The sequence below is a fragment of the Orbicella faveolata genome, unplaced genomic scaffold (assembly GCF_042242905.1).
Source record: "Orbicella faveolata isolate gen_17 unplaced genomic scaffold, um_ofav_v1 contig_25, whole genome shotgun sequence".
Taxonomy (NCBI): domain Eukaryota; kingdom Metazoa; phylum Cnidaria; class Anthozoa; order Scleractinia; family Merulinidae; genus Orbicella; species Orbicella faveolata.
Window position 1 is genome coordinate 5,135,001 of NW_028301553.1, and position 27,500 is coordinate 5,162,500.

The 27,500-nt window shown below is 40.1% G+C and overlaps 2 protein-coding genes and 1 pseudogene across 10 annotated transcripts in view; 1 reads left to right on the top strand and 2 right to left on the bottom strand.

The window, feature by feature from the left end:
* Window positions 1–24: 24 nt before the first annotated feature.
* LOC110047082 (uncharacterized) lies at window positions 25–16,096 on the top strand (annotated as a pseudogene). The gene is made up of 8 exons (XR_016208549.1): window positions 25–381; window positions 5,847–6,054; window positions 6,414–6,724; window positions 7,539–7,679; window positions 9,176–9,501; window positions 10,874–12,019; window positions 13,962–14,229; window positions 14,742–16,096. The product of XR_016208549.1 is annotated as an uncharacterized LOC110047082 (transcript).
* Window positions 16,097–16,560: 464 nt separating this feature from the next.
* LOC110046965 (uncharacterized) lies at window positions 16,561–22,808 on the bottom strand. Its single transcript, XM_020752677.2, has 3 exons — window positions 22,335–22,808; window positions 20,721–21,216; window positions 16,561–20,356 (listed from the first exon to the last, which is right to left on the bottom strand). Exons 2-3 carry the CDS (start codon window positions 21,183–21,185, stop codon window positions 19,106–19,108), a joined length of 1,716 nt encoding a protein of 571 aa, XP_020608336.2. The 5' UTR covers window positions 21,186–21,216; window positions 22,335–22,808; the 3' UTR covers window positions 16,561–19,105.
* A 4,290-nt stretch (window positions 22,809–27,098) lies between these two features.
* Window positions 27,099–27,500, bottom strand: part of LOC110047025 (A disintegrin and metalloproteinase with thrombospondin motifs 16-like) — a 39,347-nt gene continuing 38,945 nt past the window's right edge. For all 8 annotated transcript variants that reach the window (XM_089293428.1, XM_020752747.2, XM_089293423.1 and 5 more), the window contains one exon: window positions 27,099–27,500. This exon is cut by the window's right edge and continues 2,003 nt beyond it. The gene's annotated coding sequence lies outside the window, so the exon portion shown is untranslated.

Sequence of the window (27,500 nt, forward strand, 5' to 3'; positions counted from 1 at the left end):
CAACACCCCCCCCCCCCCCCGGTATAAGACACTTAGTTATGCCCTCTGCACACAAGATCGACGCTGCAATTGTCTGTACCGTCAGGGACGAAGAATGGTTTACGTTCCTTGAAATCTAGGCATTCTCTCCGTTACAATGTAGCTATCACCTTTTCCCCTCTTGTTATGCTATGTTCTTCGCCTAAATTCGTTTATATTAGTAAAATGGCTGCTAGCAGAACGAAAACCATCGAAGAAATCGACGATATATCGGAAATGTTTCCAGCGATGGCGGCGCTTGGCATATCTTGTAAAGGACTAACAACATTAGATGAGATGAAAGCTAAAGTGAAAGAAGAATTAAATGCGTCAGAAGATAAGCCTAGCTGGACGGCAGGACAGGTAAGAATTCTCCAGCTCGAAATTACTTAAAATGCCACAAAAAAGAGCAGAGGCCTAGGAAATGATGGAAACTGCCTTTCGCAGTGATGTCAACGGCGAAACCGTTTAGCAGCGTGGGTTACAGTGACACAGCGATAACATTGAAATAATTCGCATTCCTACAGAGTTTGATGCGAAGCGAATTTTAGTAAATGTATATCCACTAGCCGCGATTAGGTCGATTGATTTTAGCTCCCTATTTTCTTTGTAGTTTGTTGATTGTTTCGAGATGATTCTTTCATACTTAAGTTAATTGGCAAGAGTACCGTCATTTGCTGATAGTGGGCGAAACACTGACCTACCCTAATGAACTACCGGAAAGAAAAAAATACCATTCAAATTGGGAATCATTTAACTAGTATTGGCCATGGGTAACTCGTTTGGATAGGACATGCGGGACAGTGTTAAGAGTAAATGTCAGTAAAAATCAAAGAAAATTCTAAAAATGTGGCCACGGTCGAAAAGTCGATTTTGCTCATAATTTACCAGTTTGAAGGCCTAGGTAAGTAACTGAAGGAAATCAAGTTAGTTTTTTGAAATATCCAATATAACGGCAGAAATTCACGAAAAACGGTTATTGCACCGAAAGCTCAGATTTCACTTCGCGATAATCCGAAATTTTACACTTTTCAGCTTCATGCTACACAGTCGTTTACATCGCTGTGAAACGTTCTCAACTTTAAATGTATACATTGATTCTTCCTTAATCAAGAGATAGTGATTATTTTTATTTCTTGTGTTTTCTGGCCGGACTGAGCCCCGATTAAGTAGACATACTTTTCTAATTAAAACAAAACTCAAAAGTTATGTAAATTCAGTGAGGAAAAAGCTGACCGGTAGTGCTTCAAATCGTCTGATATTCTAGCAAAAGACAGTTCAGTCGATGAATTTTAGGCTTACGGATTCATTTTTGTGGGATCTACTAGCAATTTTGCATGAACGCCGATCAAAAATCGAGAAAATTGCAATTCAGCCCCTTTGAAATTTGCAATGTAACGCAACACGCTAAAATAGGTAAGCCATTCTTGTTGGCTTGAGACAGGACAATCAAAGCCTATTAATGTCTTTTACATTTGAAAAGCTTTAAAAGTAGTATTTAACTTAAAAAATCGCCGACAAGAGTTTAAAAAAAGAGAAAAAGAAACACCAAACTTTTAAATCGCACTCTCCATCTTCTCGCTGCCCAATGTCACGCTCGAGCGATTTTCAAGGGAAACAAATTTAAAACCATTTTTTCACCGCTCAAAATGAGTCAAATGTTAATAACAAGATCTTTGTTGTTGATGTGCGAAATCATGCATTAATAAGAGAAGATTGCCCAGTTAACCCGCCGAACGAAGTATAAAAGGTCCCAATAGTATATACATATTGGAACGATGTTAGGGATTACAAGCTTTATGCCGTCGCTAGCCAGTAGGAGGCTATCTATTTCCACGAAAAGTTAATGTTGTATCGATAACCAAACAAACAACGCACTTATCAAAGGAGAATCGAAGTAAGCTGAATGAGTTAGAGACGCCCCGCGCGAGTTCGTTCTTCAATACGGTGGAATTTGTGCCGGCACGCAGTTACGGTCATACTGCTCATAAAGTGTAACAAGGATATCAAAAGCCACCAAGTCCTTCAGATTTTATCGCATTGAGACATATGTGAAGAATATTTTTGGCGAATGTGTGCGTTTCGAGAAACCGAGAAACTTCTTGGAATCTCATTGATTAGGTCAGGAGCCCATGACCGGCTTCTGATTAGGTACAGGTCCAGAAGTTGATTCATGTCACTCAAGGATCTGTGGAAATTACACACACGGCAAATGGAAATTTATTCAAGTCCCTGAATTTACTAGAAGATTCAGAACAGTTCTTCCCTGTGGGCTCAGGCGCGCCAGTGACGACTGAAGTCTTTGATGAACAATGAACCAGAAACTCTCCACATCCAACATCTCACAGGATACTTGTGTTTTCGAATTATTTCTTGTTAACTTATTTGAACTGAAAAGCTTGTTAAACCAGGGTCGAAGAAAGGCTCGTCAACTGAATGAGGCAGTAGTTGGTGGTTCATTGATTCCTGTCACTCAAGGATCTGTGGAAATTACACACACGGCAAATGGAAATTTATTCAAGTCCCTGAATTTACTAGAAGATTCAGAACAGTTCTTCCCTGTGGGCTCAGGCGCGCCAGTGACGACTGAAGTCTTTGATGAACAATGAACCAGAAACTCTCCACATCCAACATCTCACAGGATACTTGTGTTTTCGAATTATTTCTTGTTAACTTATTTGAACTGAAAAGCTTGTTAAACCAGGGTCGAAGAAAGGCTCGTCAACTGAATGAGGCAGTAGTTGGTGGTATAAAACGATCCACAAGACTACATGATAAAGCGTGATAAAGAGTAGGTAGCACTAACTTTTTCAGAAGTGTAAACTACAACGTAGGTTAAAGATATACCGACATGTCATTGACTACAAAAATGCTTCATGCTTCAGTGCTAAATAGCAATGAAAACCAACCGTGGCGTCACAAATTTGGTTTGTAGACGAGGCAATTTTTATCAGGAGTTTTTTCTCATCCCCACCCCAGCGTTGTCAATGCAATTCAACTCTTTCCTCTTCCTTTCTCGCCCTGCAAGTTGATCACGAAACTGATACTGACGTCTCTTTTTCCACCCGGATCAATGAGCTGAATGCAAAGGTAGGCTTTTTGTACTGGACGAAGCTTCAAAGGAAAGCAAACTGATAGCTGAATATCGCATAATTGGAAAAAGCGATTGAAGGTTGAGTTCTGGAGAAAGCTCCATCATCTTCTACAGATTTGACGCATCTGCCAAGTCCGTCACGTACTCGCTGCATAGTAGCACCGTGGACTGCAGTGTAAAGCTCTAGTACGCGTTGTTATTTGAGAAAGCTGAACAGTGCGTTTTAGCCGTCCCGAATATCCTTGCTCCTGTAGATTTGAATTGCTTCTGGGAGGAGTTATCTAAGCGCAAAGGGAATCTAAGAGCAACTGATGGGGAAATACTTTGAACGCTTCAAACACTCCGTCACTTATCCCGAAGCTGCATAAATTACTTGACCTTCGTCACAGATTGTCATTTCATGCGTGACACAAAACAGGGAGAGTTAGGGTTCTACTCGTGTTTTTTCGCTAATACAGGCAATTTCTAAGTTAAATACTATTTCTAAAGCATTTCAAACGTTAAAGACATTAATAGGCTTCGATTGTCCTGACTCAAGCCAACAAAAGATTTTTACCTATTTTAGCGTGTTGCGTTACATTGCCAATTTCAAAGGGGCTGAATTGCAATTTTCTCGGTTTTTGATCGGCGTTCATGCAAAATTGCTAGTAGATCCCACAAAAATGAATCCGTAAGCCTAAAATTCATCGACTGAACTGTCTTTTGCTAGAATATCAGACGATTTGAAGCACTACCGGTCAGCTTTTTCCTCACTGAATTTACATAACTTTTGAGTTTTGTTTTAATTAGAAAAGTATGTCTACTTAATCGGGGCTCAGTCCGGCCAGAAAACACAAGAAATAAAAATAATCACTATCTCTTGATTAAGGAAGAATCAATGTATACATTTAAAGTTGAGAACGTTTCACAGCGATGTAAACGACTGTGTAGCATGAAGCTGAAAAGTGTAAAATTTCGGATTATCGCGAAGTGAAATCTGAGCTTTCGGTGCGATAACCGTTTTTCGTGAATTTCTGCCGTTATATTGGATATTTCAAAAAACTAACTTGATTTCCTTCAGTTACTTACCTAGGCCTTCAAACTGGCAAGTTATGAGCAAAATCGATTTTTCGACCGTGGCCACGATTTCTTTGATTTTTAGTGGCAATTACTCTTAAGTCCCTACATGTTGTTCGCTGCTAATCCGGCAATTGGATTCAGTCATGCATACAGAATCATTAGAGAGCACTGGAATCATTAGATTCTAGATTCGATCATTAGATTCTACAGGCTGACACGTATTTTCTCCATTCCGTTTAGTGCATAAAATGCGTTGTTAAGGAAATACCAGTTTGTACCGAAAATCACCTGAACAATGAAACCAATTTTAGATTGAAGCTGTTTCCCAGAAACAAAGATTAGTTTTCCACGAATGTAATTAAATCTATATATGCAGTGAATTGAATCGGGTTATTGAAAATTGCTTGCTGCTTTTAAAACGGAACTAGCTTTTAGACATAGACAATTAGGTTTATTTCTAAGTAAGACTACTGTGAAATTGATAAAATTGTTTTGATACAAAATCTTTACATATTTCTAAGCTACAATCCTCTTCCCAGTTACCGACGCCAAAGGTTACTAAGTACTGAGTGAAGTTGTCATTCACATCAATGTTAATTTAGCGAGCTGTATAAGCAGACCGTGACGGCGACGCCAACGGCAACATCAGGAAACAAAAGCTTAAATGAACAAAAATATGGCTAGGCAGTGGCGTTATAAAGCTTTGCTCATTTCGTAGCCGTCCCCTGCAAAGCAACTACGTGAAATGGCCAAATTCTGCGTATTTCTGAGAATATTACATGTAACGAAGACGGCTAATTTTGTGTATTGACTTTTGGAATTGAACGCTGCCATTATTTATGTATTCTGAGCAAGTTTTTACATAGATATGAGTACTGAACAGATCTAGACAATTGCGACATTAGAAGGTAGAATGTTAATCCTATTATCAGTAGGCGCTGTCCTCGGCGTCGCCTTCGTCATTGCTTAATCTCCTTTTGGAAAGAGGCAAGGGGAAAGTATATAGCCTGTATGGCAGCCTTTTTTTTCAGTAGTGGAAGGTGGGTGCTGTAATGATTGGTTTGTATGTTAAGCCGTTATCATGGGTTCACAAACATAGACGATCGAGTGCACGTTGCGCAGTCTCTCGGACTCCCAGTCCCTTGGCATTTCCTTCCATTCTGTTACACGTTTAGCCCACGCCTGCCCAAAATATACCTCTAGCGGGCCTGTGTGAGTACGAGAATGTACTGAATCTTTAACTCGTTCCTGTTAAATCTAAGCATATTCCAGCTCCACAATGAAACGTACTTAGTATCAGATGATATCAGAGACTGCGAACAGTCTCAGAATCGGTGGGGAAGAACGCAAACAAACAGGGACAGGCGGCGAAGCCGCGAGTCGGATTAGCGTGGGCGTCGAAACACTGACCAGTGCTTGATACTTGAGGCTCTCAGTTTCGCTGCTAACCTCTTCTCGTTTGTTTGCTTTTCTTCCCTCGCGGATCTGCGAACCAGATCTTCGAGCGAGGGAGAGACTGCTCGCAGTGAACAGATGGTGGACATGTAGTATTGGATATAACGAGAAATCGGCATCAATTAAAGTTCAATTGTGTGCGACAGACTGAAGAGAGACTAATACGATTCAAGAGCACGTTTTAATTTAGCTATTAATCACGTTTGCCTTCTGGTTTTAGGCCTTTTCAATTTTAACAGAAGCAAGAGATGAAGATGTCTTGAAAAGAAAGGCTCTACTCAAGCTTTACTCTGATAGCGAGGACTGCTTAAAAAACATGGATGGAAAAATTTTTACTCTGCTGCAGAAGAATGTGGGCAACATTAAAGAGAAAATAAAGCATCATCAAGCACAACTGGAACGAAAAGAATACTTCCTTCTAGTGGCAGGTAAATGACAAAAAAGCAATACAATAGTTTAATAACAGGTTTTTAAATTAACCTGCTTGAGGAGTTTGTTATTAAAATAACAAACTCCTCCATGAAATTATTTCAAAGTTGGTATTGACACGACACAAGTTTCGTGACATCAATGTGAAATCGATTATCACTTAGCTTTGAGTTTGTAAATGCTTATAAAAATTCCTTAACCTAGCAACTTGCAAATGTTTCCACTGTAAGAAGGGCCAGCACATGTATTTCGTGAACTACTCAGCAATTTCGCCCGTTTGGATTTCTCATGATATTTCGGAAAGGATCTAAGATGACCATGAAGGAAATCTATTAATTCACCGTTAATACAATTTAAGGTGAGACAGGCTCTGGAAAAAGTAGCTTGGCTAACCTCATTCTGGGAGAGGAACTTTTTCCATATTCCATACTCAGCACAACGTCCACTATATGCGAACTAAAGCATGGAGAGCAACGCAGAATTCTGGTTCACTTTAAGGACAAGGATCCCATAACGGGACTTCCAACTATGGAGTTCCCTCTAAAGGCTGCATCCTCTGGACAAAGTTATCTTCAGCAGATCTCTCCTTATGTTCACGTGAAGAGTGATCGAGAAAAAGGTTCACTTTACAAAAAGGTTGAACTCTTTTGGCCTCACCAACTTTTGGAGGTATTTGCAGGCAAAGTCATGGTAAATTAGTCTTTTTACAGTGCGTGGCAAAGCAAACAGATTTCATGGAATCCGTTTGCTCCACCCAACTGTCATTACACCCCATTAATACCTGAGTCACTCATTCCTTTCACAGCGGAATAACTGAAATAAATGATCGAAAATAATTACAATTCTCGTCACGAAAGGTCAGGAATTTACAGCAACGATACTTTTGACTGTTTGTCACAGTGGGTCTGGATGGGGAAACTGACAACTGACAAATAGGCAAAATTAAACTGATAACTGACATAACCCCCCCACCCGCCACCCCCTTGACACGTGGTTTTATGTATATTTTGTCAAGTGACAACAAGCAGTTAAAGTGGCGGGCAATTCATAGCTCCCGTCTTTATTTAATATTATCTAAATGAATCATGAATAACAAGTATAGCGGTTTTCAATTGAGTATAACAAAAGCAAAACTAGAAATAATCACTCTGACCAATCACGAAGGACACAGACAGTCCAGTGAACCAATCAAAACTTAAAACAAGTAATGTAACTGACGCAAAGCGTATGCGAGCGAGGCGCGATTGGTTTTCGTTTTACTTCTGATTGGATGACAAAAGGGGTATATAAATGTGAAGTCAAACAAACGCGGATTACTTTGGACATTTAGGTGAAAACTGCTCTAAACATGGAAAAAGCTAATTAATTCTAAGTTTTCATAATCTAATGATTGTGTTGATCCTCTCAGACAGTATACAAACCTGCTTCATGGAATAAGTGAAAAAAAAAAAAAAAAATGAAGCCTCTATTCTCAATTTTTCAGAAAGGCGTGGTTATAATTGACAGTCCGGGTATCGGCGAGTCTAACATCATGGACGAGATGGTCACGCAGTATTTGCCTCAAGCATTTGCGTTCATTTATGTCATAAACAGTGCAAACGCCGGAGGAGTTCAGAAAGACAGAGTAAGTATTGACAATGAATAAAGTTAGTGGAGTTACTTAGTGTTTAATTTGTAGCGATGAGTGTTCGAGTGAAATCGACACAGATACACCGGTATAGGATTTGAGGGCTCAAATAAGGCAGGTGAAAACAGTCTCCTTTCAGGCATGATTGCCGATTAATACACTAATTAACCATTAGACCCGTGGCCCTTGAGGGCCAAGGGTCTAATTGTTTTGGTATCACCCAACTAGTCGGACAGAAAAGGCAATAATAAAGTTAGCAAATGCAAGTTGAATAAATATTTATTTGGGAATAAAACGAAAGAAAGCGTCGCGCTCGTCGCGCCAATTTCTCTACTCGAGGACTATTACTAATAGTCCTCTAGTAGCGTGGCCAATTAAAATGCCGGATTTTCATTAGTCCACTAGTTGGGTGATACTAATCAAAAGTAGTACACTACTTAATTATAAACTGAGGAGTCTCGAAGTAGCACGTCCTTTATTCTGTTGCCACCTTTGGTGTTAACAATTAAACCACTTAAGATTACCACACAATAATACCGATTAATAGCGGAGCTCCGGCGGCGCTAAGGGCCGCCAAGCGGAGCCCCATAATCAAATAGGAAAGGAAAGGAAACCCATGAGTTGATTTTCACATGGTTATCATGGCTAGCGGTATTGCTCGTGGGCGCGTACGCACGACGGTGACGACGACGGAGTCACGCAACATGGCGGCCATACTCCAAATAATAGGTTGACAGAGATATGCAGCCTTGGTTTACCGTGTACTTCTCTGATATTGGACATCCAAGTTATGATCAATTGACACCTGTCGAAACAAGGTATCCGCTGACCAGTATTACGTGACCATATCGCAGGCTCAAGTTTACAGCTCTTCGAGGTCGAGTGGTTTTTTAAAGTTGATCGCTGACCAAGTGCTGGTTTTCGATTGGATCGCGGGCTCATCCAGGTTAACTTGCTGAAAACAGGGCAGGATTGTTCGGAAGCCGGTTAACGCTAACCCAGGATTAAAAGTTAACCGAATTATAACTTTTTCTTCTATACAAATGCTTTTTGCGGCTTTGTTTTGTATATATAGTGATTATTAAAACTCAAAACAGAAGGCCAAACAAAAAAGAGAAAACCTCAACGCAAAGCTACAAAACTCAAATCAAAATTCTACCTTTTCCTGGCTTAGCTTAATTTGGCTCTGAACAACCCGGCCCAGGAGCTACACTTTTAGGCTGGCCTAAATCTATATATTACAAATGAGGAGCGTTTCATTGAGAAATATTGAGGGCTAACATTGCTTGATAATATTGCACAGTGGGGAAGAAGTCCCCCCAAGAGCTGATTAAATTAATTTGCGCTATTGCTAGGTGCCACAGAGTCTGTGGCAATATTTGGGAAGTTAATTTTGTCAAAAATTAACAACTTTAAAAGTTTTTATTCCAGTAACTCGCGAAAGTCACATAGCAGTCCAAACAGTAGTGAGTCATGTGTCTCTCGATTTACAGCTTGAAAAGTTGCTGGCAGAAGTAAGGAGGGTGACGCTTGAGGGACAGGAAGAATCAGTCTCATCCCAATGAGCTTTGTTCGTGTGCAACAAATGGGACCAAGTTCCGGAGAAGGAAGTTAACGACGTCCGGAATCACGTGATAAGGAAGCTGAAGAAGTGTTGGCCTGGTCTTGATCCCAAGCCACAGATCACCTATATGTCAACAGAGAACGCCAGTGTCGCTCAGAAGCACGGAATTATCACCAAAGAATTTTTTGACCTGATGAGTGACATGAGGTCGATCGTTTTGAAAAGCATCAAAGCCAGAATAGAAATGTATTGGAAGTAAGCCTTTTTAAAAGCGTGTTTATTGATAAGTTCCTAGAACCAAAACAGTAAACCCATAAATTCTCCAGTGAACGATGATTGACTCGAACGATAGTATTGCTCTTTTCATAAAAATAGATCCCCATTGCGGGCGTGTGGCTTACGGGTTACTTTACTTTTTACGAGTTACTTTATTGACTTTTGGCTTTACTTGTTTACAACAGCAGTCTTTAAAAAATGGCAGAGTAAAAAAGAGGAAAACCAAGTGAATCGTTCCTTATTTTCACTTGTTATTTTTACATGTCTTTTTTCACTGATTGAGTTTAGCACCAAAATAGTGGATAAATTTAGCGAAGCCTAAAAGCGGACCCCTGGACCAGGTTGTTCAAAGTCCGATTAAGCTAACCGAGGATAATATAAGCGAGAGTTTAGTTTGTGTCACAGCCGCCTCTCCCCGTAAAAATCTCTCTCCGATTTTTTTTTACGTGGAGAGGCGGCTGTGACACAGGCTAGCAAGAATTTTGATTTGAGTTTTGTAACTTTGCGGTGAGGTTTTCTGTATATTGTTTGGCCTTCTGTTTTGAGTTTGAACAATCTAAAACTACACGAAACAAAAGCAGTGAAAAATATTTCTACACAAGAAAAAATTATACTTCTGTTAACTTGTAATCCTGGGTTAGCGTTAACCGGCTTCCGGACAACCTAACCCTGATTACAATAAGTTAATTAGACATGAACCCGTGATCCAATTGGAAATCAGCTTTTGGTCAGAGGTCAACTGACCATATATAGATAGTCAACTGACTATCAATATACTGGTAGGTCAAAGAAGGTCTCCCTATAGTTTACTTTCCAAACTGCAATTTAAGGGGAAAAGACAGAGGGTACCGATGGAACAACTACAAACTTAGGTATATAAGTCATGAACTTTAGACATTAATAGTAAACTACTGGGGTAATATATGAACGTCCCATGGAAATTTCCATAGATATATCACATTAAACTCTCAATAAAAACGATTCTTTCGCTCTTCTAGCATTTGAGCACCGACCAATTATTTTTTGCATTGCAATTTAACTAGGAAACGTACCAGGACTGTTAAATTCTTTTCGCATTTCTGTCTATATAGGTTTTTCTCGTGATACATTTTAAGTTCCACTTGTGTTTACACAGTTCATACACAAACAGTTCTTTGAAATACTCCCAGTCACATCGCACATGTCATGATTCCGAATCAGAATTATAACTGGGGGTTGTTATGACCCGCACCCGACTAACGTATTTTACAATGTTATTCTAAAACCTTAACTTGCATGCATACATTTTTTTTTGTTTTTAAGTCATGTGACGTAAAAGATGTACATTTAAAAATATTCTTCTTTTTTGCAGATGGCTGGATTACTTTCTTTACCGGATGATTTATCAAGCAAAAGCTTTTGTGATGAACGCTTCCAGAGACAACGACGAAGTCGCTGAAAAAATGGAATCGATTATCACTCGATTGTCTGTGATTGAAAAGCAGCAAACCCGAGTGATGGAAGAACTTCATGACCTGTTGAAGGCTCGTGTCAAAGACGCTGTTCATGAGCTCTCCGAGTATCTTAATTCACGTGATATCAGAGCTCGCTTCACCTCGTGGACCTTAGACGAAGTTCCAAAGGTAGAGAGCTCCTGGGAAGTGATTAAAAGCAACATCTCGAAGGCGTTAGAAAGCCGGCTACAAGAAATCATCGAGCATTGGGAAGAAGATAACCAAGTATTTTCAGATGCTCGCAAGTCTCTTTTACAACACTTTCAGAAGCGGTTCAGATTTGTTGAAGAGCAACTGAGGGATCTCCAGGGAGCTGTCACAGATGATGGCATGGATGTCCCAGAAAGTATTCCAGCTGACGAAGGCTTCACTACAGCAGAAAAGGTTGTCATCGGCGTCACTAGTCCAATATGGGTTCCACTTACCTTAGTTGCACTGGTAATTGGTGCTCCTGTGGTCGGAGTACTGGCGATCAAAAACAAGATAGAGGATAGAAGTAGGATCAAGAAATACGAAAGAGACAAATGTGCTTTTATGGCTGAAACATCCGCAGACTATCTCGATGATGTTACACACGAAAGCGTGCTCAAGTTGTTTGTAAAGGACCAACTGAAAGAGGCTAAGCTGTGTCTGAAGCAAATCGAAACCCGTATTCCCGAACTGATCGAGGCTGACAAGATGTTATGCAGACAACTCGGTGACGAAAAGCGTTCACAGAAAGAGATAAAAGAATTGTACGAACCAATCATGGATGAAGCTTCTGATATCAGGGGACATCTGGCGGTATTTGCATTTCATGAAATCCGTGCCACTGATATCAGCAGCGAGGAATTAGACTGGAAAGAAGACATGCTCTCTTGTCTTGGATGTGGTGCATTTGCCGCTGTTTATCAAGGGAAGATTAGAAGACAAGGAGAAGAGCAAACTGTAGCATTGAAAGTTTGCAGCGAAGTGCTTGATTCCAAAAATGCAAGCCTTATCATGGCGGAGGTAGAACTTTTGAGGTAAGTGAGTTTAACTGAATTTCCGTTTAAGCCCCTGAGTTTCCTTAGACTCGACACAGTGGCGGATCTAGGGGAGGGGCCCGACCCGCCCCCCCTTATTTTGGGTATAAAAAGAAGGAAGAAAAGCCGGCAAAGCAAGCAAAACAACCTCCCCTCCTTAGCTCAAGGTCTGGATTCCCCACCGCGAAATTCATGCATGTTGAAGGTATGAATGAGGAAGGAATCGTCAGGTATTACAGGGCTCATTCAGGAGCAGACACTAATTTCTAGAATGATCTTGGAGATTGTCTGTAAGGCCACATAAATCTATTCTTATCCGGGAGTAGTCTTTACACTTGCGCAGCCACCTGAGTACGTTGTACTTTACGGTTATTCCCCAGTATTGCATTGCGCATCTCTACTGCGCATAATTTCACGCCTGATTAGCGCGCGCGCATTACAAAATGGCGGCTTTTTCTTTACAGCTGGACCTCGCCATAGAGGTAAATCGTCACTTTCTCGAAAACGAGTACGGTGACCTATCATTTTTTTCTGTTGTGTCGAACTGAGTAATAAATTTCTCTATGTGAAATAAATATGGGCCAATTCTCAGTGTAGAACAGAAGCAATTGTCGGAAACGTAAATTTAGCAAGCAATCGTGACTACAATCATGGTACTACTATAAGGATTTATATGGGTATAAACAAGGTGCTACTGCTCCTAAACGAACATGGGGACCCCTCATTTTTATTTCAAAATTTAAGATCCTGTAATATAAACAATCAATATGCAAAGTTTCACAAAAATCTCAGTGCATGTTCTATTTCAGTGGAATGACCTTAATAACTGCTGATCAAAACTCCCAATGATTTATTTAGAAAAGTAATTACTCTGATCATGGTGAATCAGAGGAACCACTTTATCCATTCTGGACAATGATTTATCAGTCTCTTTGATGCACCATGATCCGAGTGATTTTGGATCCCAAATGTACGCGCCCCTATTCTTGACAAATTGCTGCTCAGTTTTCAAACGTCTTCTCGAGAGTTCTTAAGAATATGCTCTGGAACGCTGTGAGAAATCAACCAGGCTGTAAATTTTCGTAACATTTCGTAACATGTTGTTGTTGAATGGTTATGGTGGTCAATGCACTTATCTCTATCTAGCTAGTTCACAGTCATGCCACCTAAACTGAAAATAGACATTTGAGGCCGTAACGTAGCCCAACTGGCGGGTGCAGACTAGTTGGATGTTACGAGCATGACCGAGGAGTTAAAGTATGGTCTATCGAATAACAAATCCATCTTAATAATCGTTAGAGCGGAACTCGCATCCGCTTTCTCCGGATTGCAAGTCTGGAACACTAACCTTCTCGGCCACGCTGCCACCACATGATAACGGACCTTGGACAGAAGCTGAGCTAATATGTCAATCTAAAAATACTGGACACAGGGCATTTTGCGCACGAGGGAAATTTTCAGTTCCTTCATTGGGATCGAAATCTCAGCAAGCTTTCCTCTCAAGTTGTCTCGCCAAAACGTCTCACAAAAACATTTCAGTTATGGCTATTGCAACAGCCCTTATCAACAGATGGCATTAATTTATCACATATTTGTTACATATTTCTACATGTTTGGAGGCCCAGTGCCACCTTCAGCTTTCCTGGAGCATATAACTGCCGGGACTAACGGCAAAGGGTCCAGTGGAGTTCTTTGTGCAATAAAATTGACATATTAGGTCGTTTTGAGTGAAACTCGACCGTTTCCTCCTTTCACATCTTTCAGTCTTGTTGTTTGTACGCCGGTTTTAGGCCCCAGTTTATGAGATTCAGAGTACGTCGTTCCTCTCGATTGTGTGTGGTAGACGAAGTAGTAAGGAACATAACATTACAAAGAAAGAGACATGTGACAGTTATTGTAAAGCCAATTTTGCGTGTTTTTTTTTTTTTATTTTGTTCGTCAGAAAATTACAGCATCCTCACATTGTAAAATTTTATGGCACATCCCTTCTCAAGAGCGCGGACACCACAAGAGTGATCCTGGTAATGGAAAAGTGCAAAGGAAAGTTAAAGAGTCAGATCTTCGATCACCCAGAAGCAACTCCATCAAAAACCAAGAATCTTGCCGTCTTTAGAGAAGTATGTCGATGGGCGAAGGAGATCACTGATGGTCTTGCTTTCAAACACAAACGAGGGGTTATCCATAGGGACCTTAAGCTAGAGAACATCTTGGTATGAGGCTGAACTTTGTGTGTTACACCAATTGAAAAAATACTGACCTAAATATTGTTCAAAAGTTTTTGAAAAGGCCTTCGGGTAAAAGAAAAACTGTTAGTGTTTTTCTGCCTGTGGGTATGTAAATTGAATGAAAACTAAAAAAATCTGTTTTTGAGCCTGAAAAGGCATCATGCCAAATTTTGAAACCAAAAATTGGATAATACATTCGATTATGTCTTGTTTCAAGTATAGAGATACACACGCATCTAAACTTGGACACTTTGTCTCAACATAAAAAAAAAAAAAACTGATGTTGGATGCTACTAAAACAAGGAGTGGGGAATGGAGAGTGGGGAGTAGAGTTTCGGGAGTAGGAAGTGGGAAGTGAGGAGTTGAGAGTGGAGACGCCATTCGAATAGATGCTTAAAGTATATTACATGAAACTACAATTTGTAGGAGTCCCTTAGAAAAACCTGTTGATTTGCCACGTACAGTGAAACTGCATATGTTCCCTTTTTACATTCCAGCTATCAGAGGAAAACTCAGTGAAGATAACTGATGTTGGCGTTTCTAAAGACGCAAAGGACATCACTGGTACTTTGGCGGGGACCCCTGTGTACGTTGCACCGGAAGTTTTTCATTCCGAGGTGTATGACAGCAAAGCAGACATATACAGCTTTGGCATAATGCTGTGGGAGATGTGGTATGGGCGGCAGGCATTCGTTGAATTCAGGGGGCCGATGACAGCTTTCTTTAGTTTGGTGGATAAAGGCGACCGTCCGGGAGATGTGGACGGTGGAAAGAAGCCTCCGGCCCGCTGGAAACAATTGATGAACCGGTGCTGGGATGGAAATCCTGACCAACGGCCTTCCGCAGAGATTTGTAATCAAGAAATCACTACACTGTCCCAAGCGGTTGTTAGACCGCTCTAAATTAACTTGCTCTCAAAGGTCTGATCCATAGGACGTTCGAGAAGCAGGAAATACACTTTAGGTGATAAGAACTTTAATTTAGATCGTTGTATCATGTCTGATTGAAGGGAATAGGCGAGAATCTTCTCCAGTCAGCCAACTTTTCTGTCCAGAACGTGTTCAACTTACGTATAGATCTGTTTGGCCCGCAATCAAACATGGCCATCATTGTCCAGTAGACTCTTTTAAGACACGGCAGAGTACTTTACTATTTATCAGGAAGGCATAGGTCCTGGGCAAGTTTTGAACTGCGTTTATACATTGTCTCTCGTTTCGGTCTGGGACAATTATTAGTGTGTTTACGAAATCCGAACGGACAGATATGTTCTTCAGTCTGGTACCACATTTTCCATTGACACAACGGAATTTAGCTTGTGTTAGAAATTTATTTTCTTGAGCACATTAATGAGGCAGAAAAAGTCTTACAAACTAGCAAAGAGTAATTATACTAGTAGAGAGCATAGTCGTGTCCCCAACACTGGGACTATGTGGGGATTTCGTCACAATACTATGTCTCGGTAAGCGGGGCATTGATCTTATTTGAAACATTATGCATATGGTGGTTCGAGAAGGGACGAAGCAGCGGAGATTACGCCGGGATTAGACAAGGTCGACTGTTTTGACTTAATTATTAACCTAGTAGAATGTTTTTTGCGGCGGAAATTAAAAACCTGAAGGCGTCACGGATGAACTTATAGCGTCTTGTTGTGATGTAGTTTCTTTTTCCATAGACTTTTGCAAATGACGATGTTTTGGAGTAAATATTTTGGGTCGATAACAGTTAGTTTTGATTATATTTGGGCCTTGGCAGGACTCCATCTACAAGGAAATCTACATATCACCAATAACAATTCGTTTTCTGGAAGAGAACTCATTTAACATTTATTATTAAAACCTGGATCATTGGATAATGCAATTCAAGGGTTTTCATTAGCTTAGCCATCAAAGGTTACGAGCCATTATACCACGCATGCTCTACAAATATGCTAAGCGTACGCTCGTTCGTATTTATATTTATAAGAGACACGAGTGTTTTACTGGAAAATACACCACTCGTAAAATTCGTACGGAGCCACATCCGGGACTCGAGTGACATTCCGGGACTCGAAACATTTGTGGACAAGTTTTTGACAAGTTTTGGACAATCTTCGGAAATCTTCGGAGAGTGATCGGAAATCTTCGGAAAATCGTCAAAAACGCCGTCATCAGTATGTCTATATAATAAAAAGAACATTAAACGTTAGCTCGAAGATTAATTTTATATTCTCGCGGCAAGAACAATATCTCATTCGTTCGCTGCGCTCACTCGTGAGATATTGCTCTTGCCACTCGAGCATAAAATTCATATCTTCTCGCCATCGAGTAATATTCTCAATTTTTTTTTAGTTTAGCTTTTTGAGTTTAATTACTTTGGGGGCGTTTTCAATAAAACAGTTGTTCCACTCGCCTTGTTAGATATGAGTTGACTATCTACCATCTCATATCCAACGCGCTCTCGTGGATTAATTGTTAAATATTTCGCCTGCTTCACCACTGATTCCGATATAGGCCTCGGACACAGTGTGCAGAAGCCTTGCACTGGTTAGTAAAAAAAAAAAAAAGCTGAAGTTGTGCTGACATCAAATCACACAATACATTCTCATGCATGTTTATTGGACTTAACATGTCCGAGATATTTTACAGTTTTGTGATTACAAGCAGCTAAATTTTAAACGCCTTATCCTTTACTTCCATTTTTTTGTAATGAATTGCAAACTACTGCCATCAACTGATTTAGACTATTGAGATACTGAAAGTTTCTTGCCAGTTCTTGCGACCTAGTATTTTATTCAATTTAATTTAATAAATTCCACTGATTTCCCTTTGACAAATACATGTATGTAATTAACTAACCAACTAACTAACTAACTAACTAACTAACTAACTAACTAACTAAAAAGGTGCCTTTACTGGCCGTAAAGGGAGTACTCTGAACGTCGAAATAAATTCCCTTCTACTTCTGCTCACTGCCTTGTGAGCAGAAAGAGAAGGTCATCTCTGTCTCGCAGGATGTATTAGAAGAACATCAGAGATACACATGTATTTGACTTTACGGACCTAGCACATAGAATTAATTATTTGTCACACGAAAGCAAGGATACATCTATTTCAGCATTTATGCTTTGTAAAAGATAAAAACGTGATTTAACCCCAAAGGCCTTCTGTTCACATACAATTTGTCCTTGGTATGCTACATACATTTCCTATATTTGGGTAAAGAGAATCAAACATTTACCCTTGCGATGGATGTTTTTATACTCATGAACCACTTGCTCGATTTAATGTTATCATTGGAAGGAGAAATTATATGCTGAGCACTTGACTCTCTGGGGATCTGATGGTGCAGAGAAAGGAACGAGGAACTTTGAGTTTTCAAACTTCACCTGAAGTTATCATAAACTCGAAACTCAGTCGCAATTGCTTTTATATTTTAAGTCTCTTATAACGATACAAGATATTATTATTGACAGGAACATACGAACAATTCTAATTTGTTATGCGTGCGTAACGTTTTGAAAATTCTCATCTACGTTCGCCTTTTTCCACGGTATCTAATAACCATGATTTGTACGGGATGGTCCTGCGATTTTCTAATTATATTACACCAGACAAAATTATAAAAAAAGGAGAGTCTTACTAAGGCAATTTCTTTTTGTCATCGTTGTTTCATTTTCTTTTAGTCATTGAAGCACAACAAAGCGGATGTCGGGATTTTTTGTAGTGCAAATGTGACTGACTCTCCATGGAGTACAACATGGTATTAACCGTATTGCTGTCAACCAATCAGAACCGAGTAATTTTGTCTGGTGTACTATAAGTGTCATGACACTTAAATAGAAAAAAAGGTCATTCGATTCTCTCATCATTATTTCGCTACAAGCTAAAACTATTTCGCTGATCATAGAAATTTATGTTCTGCTGTAAGAGTCTCGATGACACTTAAAGCGCCCATAAAACATTCTGACACGAGGCAAATTTAAATTACCGTTAAGGTTGACCCAAATTAATGCTGAGCCCCTACTGAGGCCGGAGCGAAGTACATACCGGTGCCTGGATACAGAGAGTGCGCAAAAGCACAGAAACGGTTAAACTTCTCTTGCACCGGCGGCATTCTCGAGCCCGGAACGTTCAGTGCTCAAAACGGAAATGCTGTGAAACAACACTTGAAAACATGGAAATGCATGTAGAGACTATTAGATTGTCCACGCACGTATTGTGCAAATCTGGACCACGCGATTGGCTATTTCGAGGCTTAGGTAACATATCTGAAACTGAGAGTGATCTAAAAACAACTGTAAGAACAAAACCTCTATGAGGAATTCATGCCATTGGGCTTCCTCCTTTCTTCTTCGTACTAAAAGGCACAGTTGACAAAAAATGATGCGTTACTTGCGTGCGAACTTAATTTGCTGAATTTATTTCGACTCATGAGAATGTTGATGATTAGCCAATGCGTTTACTTTTTCTTAATTGTGTTGCACTGATGCAAAAAGTACAATTACATCGACACCATATAGCTTAGGGTTTTGTTACGTTCGATAGCTTAGAGGGTGAGAGGGGAGGGAGCGCTTTAGCAAAGTATTCAAGCTTCAGGATTCAAACATATGAGGTGTGTAAATCATCTAAACTGTTCAATTTAGGTGTCCAGTTTGTGACGCAAGTCACGACAAGATAATGTTTTACATTGCACAAAGTCCGAAAACTTCAATTTAAAAAAATTGTAACAATACCAGAGTCTCGAATAAAATTAATAAACTCAAAAAAGGTATACAATTTTTCTGCTAAGTGTCGTAAACAGAGTACAAAGACGTCTACGCCTGTCAGCAATAATAAAAATACATCTTCAATTAAATGTGCGTTGTATCTAAGAAGACTTATTTCTATGTAATATAAGCGCAGTAAGCACCCTTTACACCTACTTCTTGCCACTTGTTGTTATATCCTCCCCAACCATAATGTAAGAAGAACTCGTTATCGTAGACTGTCTTCCAGTAGCAGTTTTCTTTGGTCCTCTCTCCCCACCACCATCCAGTCTTCGTAGTGTCACACTGACGCTCCCTTCTGGACCTTTGCTTGTATTTCGTGGCGACGACCGCATGGCCTCCACCTTCTAGTGTAATGCTCAGAATGACAGGGTAGCCGTATTTTAAGTAATAGACAGCTTTGGATGCAATCCAAGATGAGCCTCCTCGTTGAATGAATCCTCCACTGCTTTTAGTACTCCGTTTTTTGCGTTTCTCGACATAAGTAGCAACCCTTGATCTGGATCCTTGGCGCGCTCGAAACCACGGCGCAATGTAGTGCATTTTGGAACGTTGAGTGGCGCCTTCACCATTACTACAGAAAGTTTCAACCTCATCTCGTATGTCCTCTACAAAGCGCTTTACGTCATATGTCAGGTATAACGGAGCTACAGTGTACTTATCGCCGTATATTGTTGGACTAAAAAAATCGGGGATGTACCTTGCACGTCTGTCGAAGTATCCAAACACTTGAGCCCAGGCCACAGGACTGCATCCACTCTTACAACCGCAACAATCGTGCTGGTCATAGTCAGGAAAGTTGTATTCAGCCGGAATCGATCCTGTAGTTATGGAGCGTCTGGATCGTTTGGACTGCAAATTTATCGCAAAATGTTTCTTTATCACTTCGTTTTTACGTCCTTTAATTTCCACGACAAATCCGATTTCACGCCACTCTAAGATATTTCCCACCAGTGTCCGGTTGCCGCGCACCTCAAGCTTCAGGTATGAGAGATGATTAGGTGTCTCCATTATAGCAATTGGATTTACCCTGGTACTTCCCTCCGGCTTGCACACGTCGACAAGCACCTTACAGAGTCTCTGCTGCCACTCGGATCTTGAACTGTGGTGCATGCGTGAATTACCAATGTTTCTTATATAGACGCCAACAGATCTGAAGCGTTCACCTAGAGCAAGTTTCATAACGGAGCCAGGAAAAAGGGCTTCCTCGTTAATGCCTGTTTTCTTCTTTCCTCCTCCTCTAGGATCCACGTCTGTGGTTGCCCAGTCTGACCGCGACCGCCTCTGTAAAGACCTTTGTCGCCACTGCTGTTTAAAGTCCTTAAGACTTTGATTCACCATCTGATCCAGCTCTCGCCAATCTTTAATCTGTTTCACAAACGAGCCAGAGAGATCAATAAATAAAAAAAACAGTTGATATTCTATACAATGTTGAAGCTACAAAGGCCAAACTATTTTGAATGTTTGTCTCAGAATGAGATAGGATTGCGGGACTGATTAACGCTCTCTTTTATTCAATTTGGGATTTCCTTTACAAAGAGCTCTTAGACTTTTCCTATACAGTTATATTGCATCTTTTTCCTTTTCTGTTTTATTTTCTGGACTTTCTGTTGATAACAAGGCCGCACGCTCTGCTAGTTTTGCTCAGATTAACGACAGCTAATAAATATTATTAATTACTTATATAAAAATCGGGTACACACGTTTATCTGTAACGTCTAATTCAACCCACCTGGGGAGTAGTAGCCGTCCAGTTGTAATTCGCTGCCACAACAGTTCCATTGTCATTCTTACAAACCGTCAATCCCATTGGTGACAAGCGATAAAACTTGGCGCACCGCTGACCATTGTCCTGAGCCTGCTGTATGAGCACATCAGTTGGTCTTGGATCCGGGCCACTCTCCACTTCTCGATAATCTCCAGTTTTTTTACCGGAAGAGAGTACAACGTAGTCACTTCCGATGTCAATTTCGTAGTAGGCTATAAAATCTGGTTCAAGGTCCAGGCGATAGATAGGACGGGTGGGACCCAGGTCATCAGATACGTTGACGCGGGTGAGGTCTGTGAAGTCCTGATCAGTGTCGCTCAGCTCCACTATGGAGTCTAGGACTTCATAAGGCAGCTCCAACGCGGCTAAGCTTGTCACCAGGGCGATGCCGATACTCAATAGGAAGGGGGCTTGTAATGCCCCTAACATTTTATTCAACAGTAACTTTAACCGTATGTCCCTGATGAAACGAAACAAATATATTGCCTAAGTAAGCAGCTTAATAATTATGCCAGTAAAGTAATTATACGTAAACAGGTAAACAAGTAGATAAATGCATTGCCAGAAAAATTGAACCGATATGCGCAGTTGAACCGTGACACTTCGAGCATGCACTATTTTGATCTTCTGATTACAGAAAATATATGGGGAACAGTTTTTGATTGTGTCGTGGTTTCAAACAAATAATGGACCAAATAAACAGACAGACGCAGATAGAAATCAATCAATCAATCAATAAATAGACATAAAAATAAATCAAAATACAGACGAAAGAGGCATTCAAAACAACTAACAAACAACTGTCACTGTAATCTTTCTTTCTAAATTGCCGAAAAATATTCGGTCAGTCACGAAAAAATTGGTCATGTTTTTAAACATCTTATACTGTACGTTTCATCTCAGCAAGCGAACAACAAATGCTATCGGTGTATCTCATTGAAATTACACCAAACAATCACTGCCAGAACATTCAATCGAGAAATGATCACAAGAGGAATACTGCGCGCATGATATAAAAACAGGAAGTATTAGAACAAAACTAATTATACTCGGAAGAAAAGAAAGGTCGTTAAGTTGTTCCAAACATCAAATGTTTTTATTCTTTTGTTCTTTCTGAAGGTAAGAAAGACTGCACTGACTACCAGTTAAGTCCACAAGAAATAAACTATTCTGAGACACGAAACTTTAGGAACATGTAGACGCGCGCCTATTCGAGACAAAACTTGAAGAATTTTTCTTGCACAGAGACGCCGTGAAAAGAAGGAAAAATACATGGCGGGTCAAATAACTGGAATTATTGCTGTACGAGTAAGACAGTGTAGTGGAAATGTTAAGAAAATTGTTGTAAAACTCAGACTCCCAAGTTCGACGGGGAAGAGATTCGAATAGGCTTCAGATCGACAAACGAGCTTCCAAATTATCATGTCAGTGTCGCTACTATTTGGACCTTGCCCTGGATTATAAAGTTTTTTTTCATATTTATGAAACTATTATTAACGTAAAGTATGGCATTGAAAATATAGAGCCGGAAGATTTAGACAGATCTCTTAAAAAGATAACATGCAGATACCAACTTACCTGAGATCAGCACTGACAAAGGCTAGAAGGCGCCGTTTACTCCCGAATAGGAGCAATCAAACTGATTAAGTTTTGGATCGTCAAGAGCTTTTATATCTTTATATCTCGAACAAACTGTTTAAGTCCTGCTGTTTTCTTTTTCACTTTTCTCATAGAGCAACCGGAAGGTTACAACGATTATGTTACACCGGAATTAGCTTCTTGTTTGAGAAAATATCACGTGGGCATGGCATGACAATGTTTTTTTGCGTCCTCTGGCTTTGTATCAGCTCATTGCGGCTCAGCGATTCTTACGGTTATTGTACATTAGCTTGATTATTTCTGTGGTGGTGCTAGATCGCGAGTGAAACACGTAAAATACCGCGTAAGATGACGCGTGGCATTAGGTTTCCATTCAATGATGATTGCAGGGAAAAATAATAAAACAATAAAAACGTAGGACTGCTAAAGGGTGACCGTCTTGATATCTTGCCACACGTGGAACTAATTCCAGTGTAATTGAATCGCTTCAACAACGTCTTCCCGTTGCTCTCTAAGACAACTGACAGAATTACAGGAAGTCTTAACAGTAAAATACTCTTTTTTCAAGGAAAACCTAGCTCTGTTCTTAACTAGGCCTGTGTATGTGCAAACTTCGAATGGCCCAGTAAAGAATCAAGCCGTTAGAGCGATGTCTCAGTCTATGAGGGTCTTGAAAGGTCGCGCAACGCTTCTTGATTTTCTTAGAACTGCCCAACAGAGGTGCATTCGAAATTTAAGAAACCTACTAGGTCTGCTCGTAATTCGGAAGGTCAAGATCACCATTTTTAAACTTTCTTTAAAAGAGAACTGAAGGCCAAAAATCAACAGTTTTTGAAACATTTTCTTAGAAAGCCTAACATACACACTTAAGTTTGGATAGTTATTTCTGCTTGTTTCTTGTTTTTCGTGTTTTTTGATAGATAAACTATAGATGGTGGCTACATTACCATTTTTTATGTCTTCTTCCCTTGTTTGCAAAATTATAACTATGAAGCGGTACATTCAACCACATCAAATTTTGTAGGTCAACAGTCGAGCTTTGTTTGCTAGAGCGCCTAAAGAAATCGAAACAAGACAAGTCGTTGTTGGGATAAATTTTGGCCACGCAGAATGGCCGATTTATTGATTAAAACTAATATGAAATACAATATTAGCGAATTATTATTTGTTAAGCTCTTGCAAAGGAAGAGAAAAGAGGAGAAGTGCCCATATCACAAATACATAACATAACTGAGGTGGAGGAAGGGAGGAGGAGGGTGGAACTCGCTGAGTGTGTCAGGTCTGGAGACAAAGAGGACGAACTCGAGAAACATGCCACGTCTTATACCGATCGCTGAAAGCGAGGCTAAGTTGTTTTCCAGTGAAACTATTACCAATGAATTCGCTATTGTCATCGAAGTCATAAGGTTGTCTTGTGATGGTTTTGTGATTATTGCTCAATCAAGTTTGTACTTGGTGACCCCGTCCCCATTTAGTTCGACCCTTCAGTACTCCCAGCTAACTCTTTGTTGAAAATGAACACTGTGTTTACAGTAACGCCAAGAGCGTGGGTAGAAGCGATAAACGCTTTTATTTGGTGGCAAATAAAATTTATTTATATAATTTGTAATCGAAATAGTGTGAATCGAGTGAACTTGAACTTGATTTATAATACTTCCGTCGCAGATGTCTATAACACCTACTGGATCAACCTGAAAGAAAGCAAAATTGGCGAGTCCCACGACTAAAGATGTCATGTGCACCTCTGATGAAAGGAGTTGTCTCTCATTTCCAAAACACTTCCCTGTCTGAAGACGAAGGGAAATGAAATTTGAGAGTCTGGTAGCGTAAAACGTCACCAATGGAACAAGCATCTCAAAGTTCGGATCTCTATCGTAAATGCTAAAGTTATGTTCACTGGAGGATGAAATAACAATACCAAAGCTGTTTCAGTAATGTCTGTTGTGAGCCCTGATTTTAATTCAGTCTGCCAAAATGACATCCCAAATGATAACCTAGGTGTGAAAAAATTAAACCACGAGGATATAGAGAAGTTCTTCATTGCTCCTTCAAAAATTCAGTTTTTCACCAAATCTCACAACTTTAGTAACTTCAGATACTTTTCAGTCAGATTTGCTAGAAATTGGCAGAACGAACAGGGTGACTGAGGCAATGTTACCCCTTAACTTGTGGATAAACCACAAAATTTATTTCTGTTCAAAGAAAGAGACGATTAAAGCTATCTAAGGTTAAGTTAATTCAATTCTTTTAATATACACAGTCCTAAACGCAGCGACAAAAACGAAAAAAATAACAGGCCTCAGCAACGCACACCCATATAGTGATGCAAATTTTCCTTCCTTACTTAGTCTTTACCAACACAGTGTTTAAGCTTATTCAGATCAATAGTGGTTTTACTAACTGGAATCCCAGCGAGACTTGCTCTTATTTCCAAAAAAGGCAAGGAAAAGGACAGCGAAGATAATAGACCAGTGGCACTACTTAGCGTCGCAAGCAAAGTCTTGAATTCGAGGTAGACGACGCACTCGGGGGGGGGGGGGGAGGGGGGGTCCATTTCTACAATGAGGGACAAAAGTGTCGACAGAATTTGCAGTGAACTTCGATTTTCAAGCGTCTTGGAAACATTTTTCCCCTCCTCCCCGAAACAATGTTGATTTTCCCATTCCTAACAATGCACATACCACAGTGCTCACACAACGTTGAATCGGGGGGGGGGGGGGGGGGCGCCGAAGGTACTAGAGAATCAACGCCAGATGCATACAAATAAAATATAATAAGAGGCAAACGATAGCTGTGCACGTGTGTTATAAATCTTGGTACATTTCTTTGCCGTCCTCTGCAATACGACAACGTGAAATGACCAAGTTTTGTGTCGTCTACGGAACGTGGACGACGACGGCTAATTCATTTGGAATTGAACGCCGTCGTTGCATATTTAGCTTAAGCACGTTTTTAGAACCATTGGCGGACCGGACAGATCTAGACAATCGCGAACTTAGCTTGTAAAATATAAATTCATTTTTTACTAGGCGTCGTCCTCGAAGTCGTCGTCGTCGTTGCTTAAGCTCCTTAGTGTCTCAACTACTTTTGTCTCCCATTGTAGGCTGGCTAAAGAGTTACCTAAAGGGAAGACAGCAATACATGACTGTCAATGGAGCCTATCAGGAATGCACCCAGTGTCATTCGGTATATTTCACAAGGGTCTGTTTTGAGTTCGCGAACGATCTACCGTCATCAATGGTAAATGGAGTTGTATACATATTTGCCCACAATTGAACGAGTTATTGCATAAGCGGCTCCTAGAACGGAACGATTATATTAGCACGGCACTTCGAGAATTGTATTCATTGTGCCTCAGTGTTTACGTTATTGAGAGTAGTAAAACTACAGACGAACTTAATCAAAACATACACATAAAGGCTTTTGAAGGTTCGTTTTTAACGCGATTACTGTCAAGAAATTCATGGTGCTTGTAATTCTAGGTTAAAATTCCTCGACTGTTATCTTTCTCCGATATCAAGTCACCGACCCGATATGACCGATATGGCTACGATATGATGGTCAATTGGCCAAATTTGGCTAGCGTAAATACCCAATCTTACCGTATATCAGACTCATTTGGTCTTGCCGTGGGTATTTTGGCTCGACTACGTCTCGCCAATAAGCCGCGGAAGCGTACCAATAAGGTACGACTAGGTATAAGTACTGTGCAAAAGTAACGTAAACGATAATCGACGAATATCGCGATATATCGACGGTATTTGAACGATATTTTGCTTAAAACGATATGTTGCACGAGATATCGCGAAGCTATTGTGATAGCTGTTGCGATATTTCGCAGTGTTACACGATTTATCGTTTTCACCTATAACGAAAAATCGATGCTGCTCAGAGCTACGTCGTTTTTGCACAGCGCAATTTATGTACTGACTCCACTCAAAACAACTTACCGAGAAAAGGTAGTCACAATTTAGTTCGCAGAAAGATATATTCTTTACTGAACTGAATTACAATACACTTCACGGAAACTAACCATTTTCTCAAGCAAAGAGGATAACATTATCTAGCTACCAAAACTGTAAAGAAGCAGGCTCAAGCCACTTTAATTTATAGCTCATGTGAATGACATGTTAAGGCTCGTCTTGTCAGAAGTAGATGATTATCCCTGTCTGATAAAAGGTAACAAATACAACTTCTGCTCAGTGTAAAGCGTCCACATTCAGGTTTTCCAGTTTCCTAAAATTGTTCAGCGGACGATTTTGTCGAATTTCACAGTTCTGTCGAAGGTGATTTCAAGAAAATGTACTTTAAATTCTCGTACAACTCAAACGTTCACAGAATGGCTCTGACTGCACGGAATTTAAGAAGGCAGAGGACTAATTTATTGCCAAGCGTAGCCCAAACCCACACTGCGAGGAGAACTTCTTAGATCTCATTTTGATCCGAGAGGTGACGCAAAAAGAGATTGCAAAAAGAGAAACCATAAACACGCAAAAATGAAACTCGGCCAATATCCAGCCATCTTCACCTTAAGCTTGATCAATAACCAATGTCTATTCACGAAAAGGTGTATTGTTTTCAAGACATTCAAATTTACCCATTTTCTCATGGGTGGGAGGGAAGCACACGAACAGTACAGCTTGCCACCTGATTAGCTCACTTACTTCCTGTGGTGTTGGGTTAGAAATTGGATAAATTGCAATATGAACATCTCTCGTTATGAGATATCTTCTGCAGTAACTAGTATCTTCTATCAGAAGTTTATTCTGTTTTAATTCATTAAAAAGTGTATGATCCTATTGTACTGATCATACATCAGTATATTTTACAGACTGGAAAAACATTACATGAATTGCACGTGTGACTATTATTTTCTTTTGTTCACAGCTCATCCTAGCTGAAAAACTCTATATTTCTGACGTACACACTGTTCTCTTTCTATTGACCTTTTCCTAACTTAAGTGCACACGTCCAAAAGCATATTGATAATAAAATGATAATCTGACAATTCAAGAGAGCTTCAATCTTAGCGTCTGAGTCAAAAAGGAACATTTTTACTTCGAAAATGTACCTCGCCCAACAAACTTTAAGCATGGGTCTCCTTGAATTTCCTAATGAAGTCAAGTCATCGTGAAGATTAGTAAC

Coding starts and splice junctions, on each gene's coding strand:
- LOC110046965 (XM_020752677.2), bottom strand. CDS start 21,185: ATGTTAGGGGCATTACAAGCCCCCTTCCTATTGAGTATCGGCATCGCC. Junction 20,357..20,720: donor GGACGGCTACTACTCCCCAG/GTGGGTTGAATT, acceptor TTTGTGAAACAG/ATTAAAGATTGGCGAGAGCT.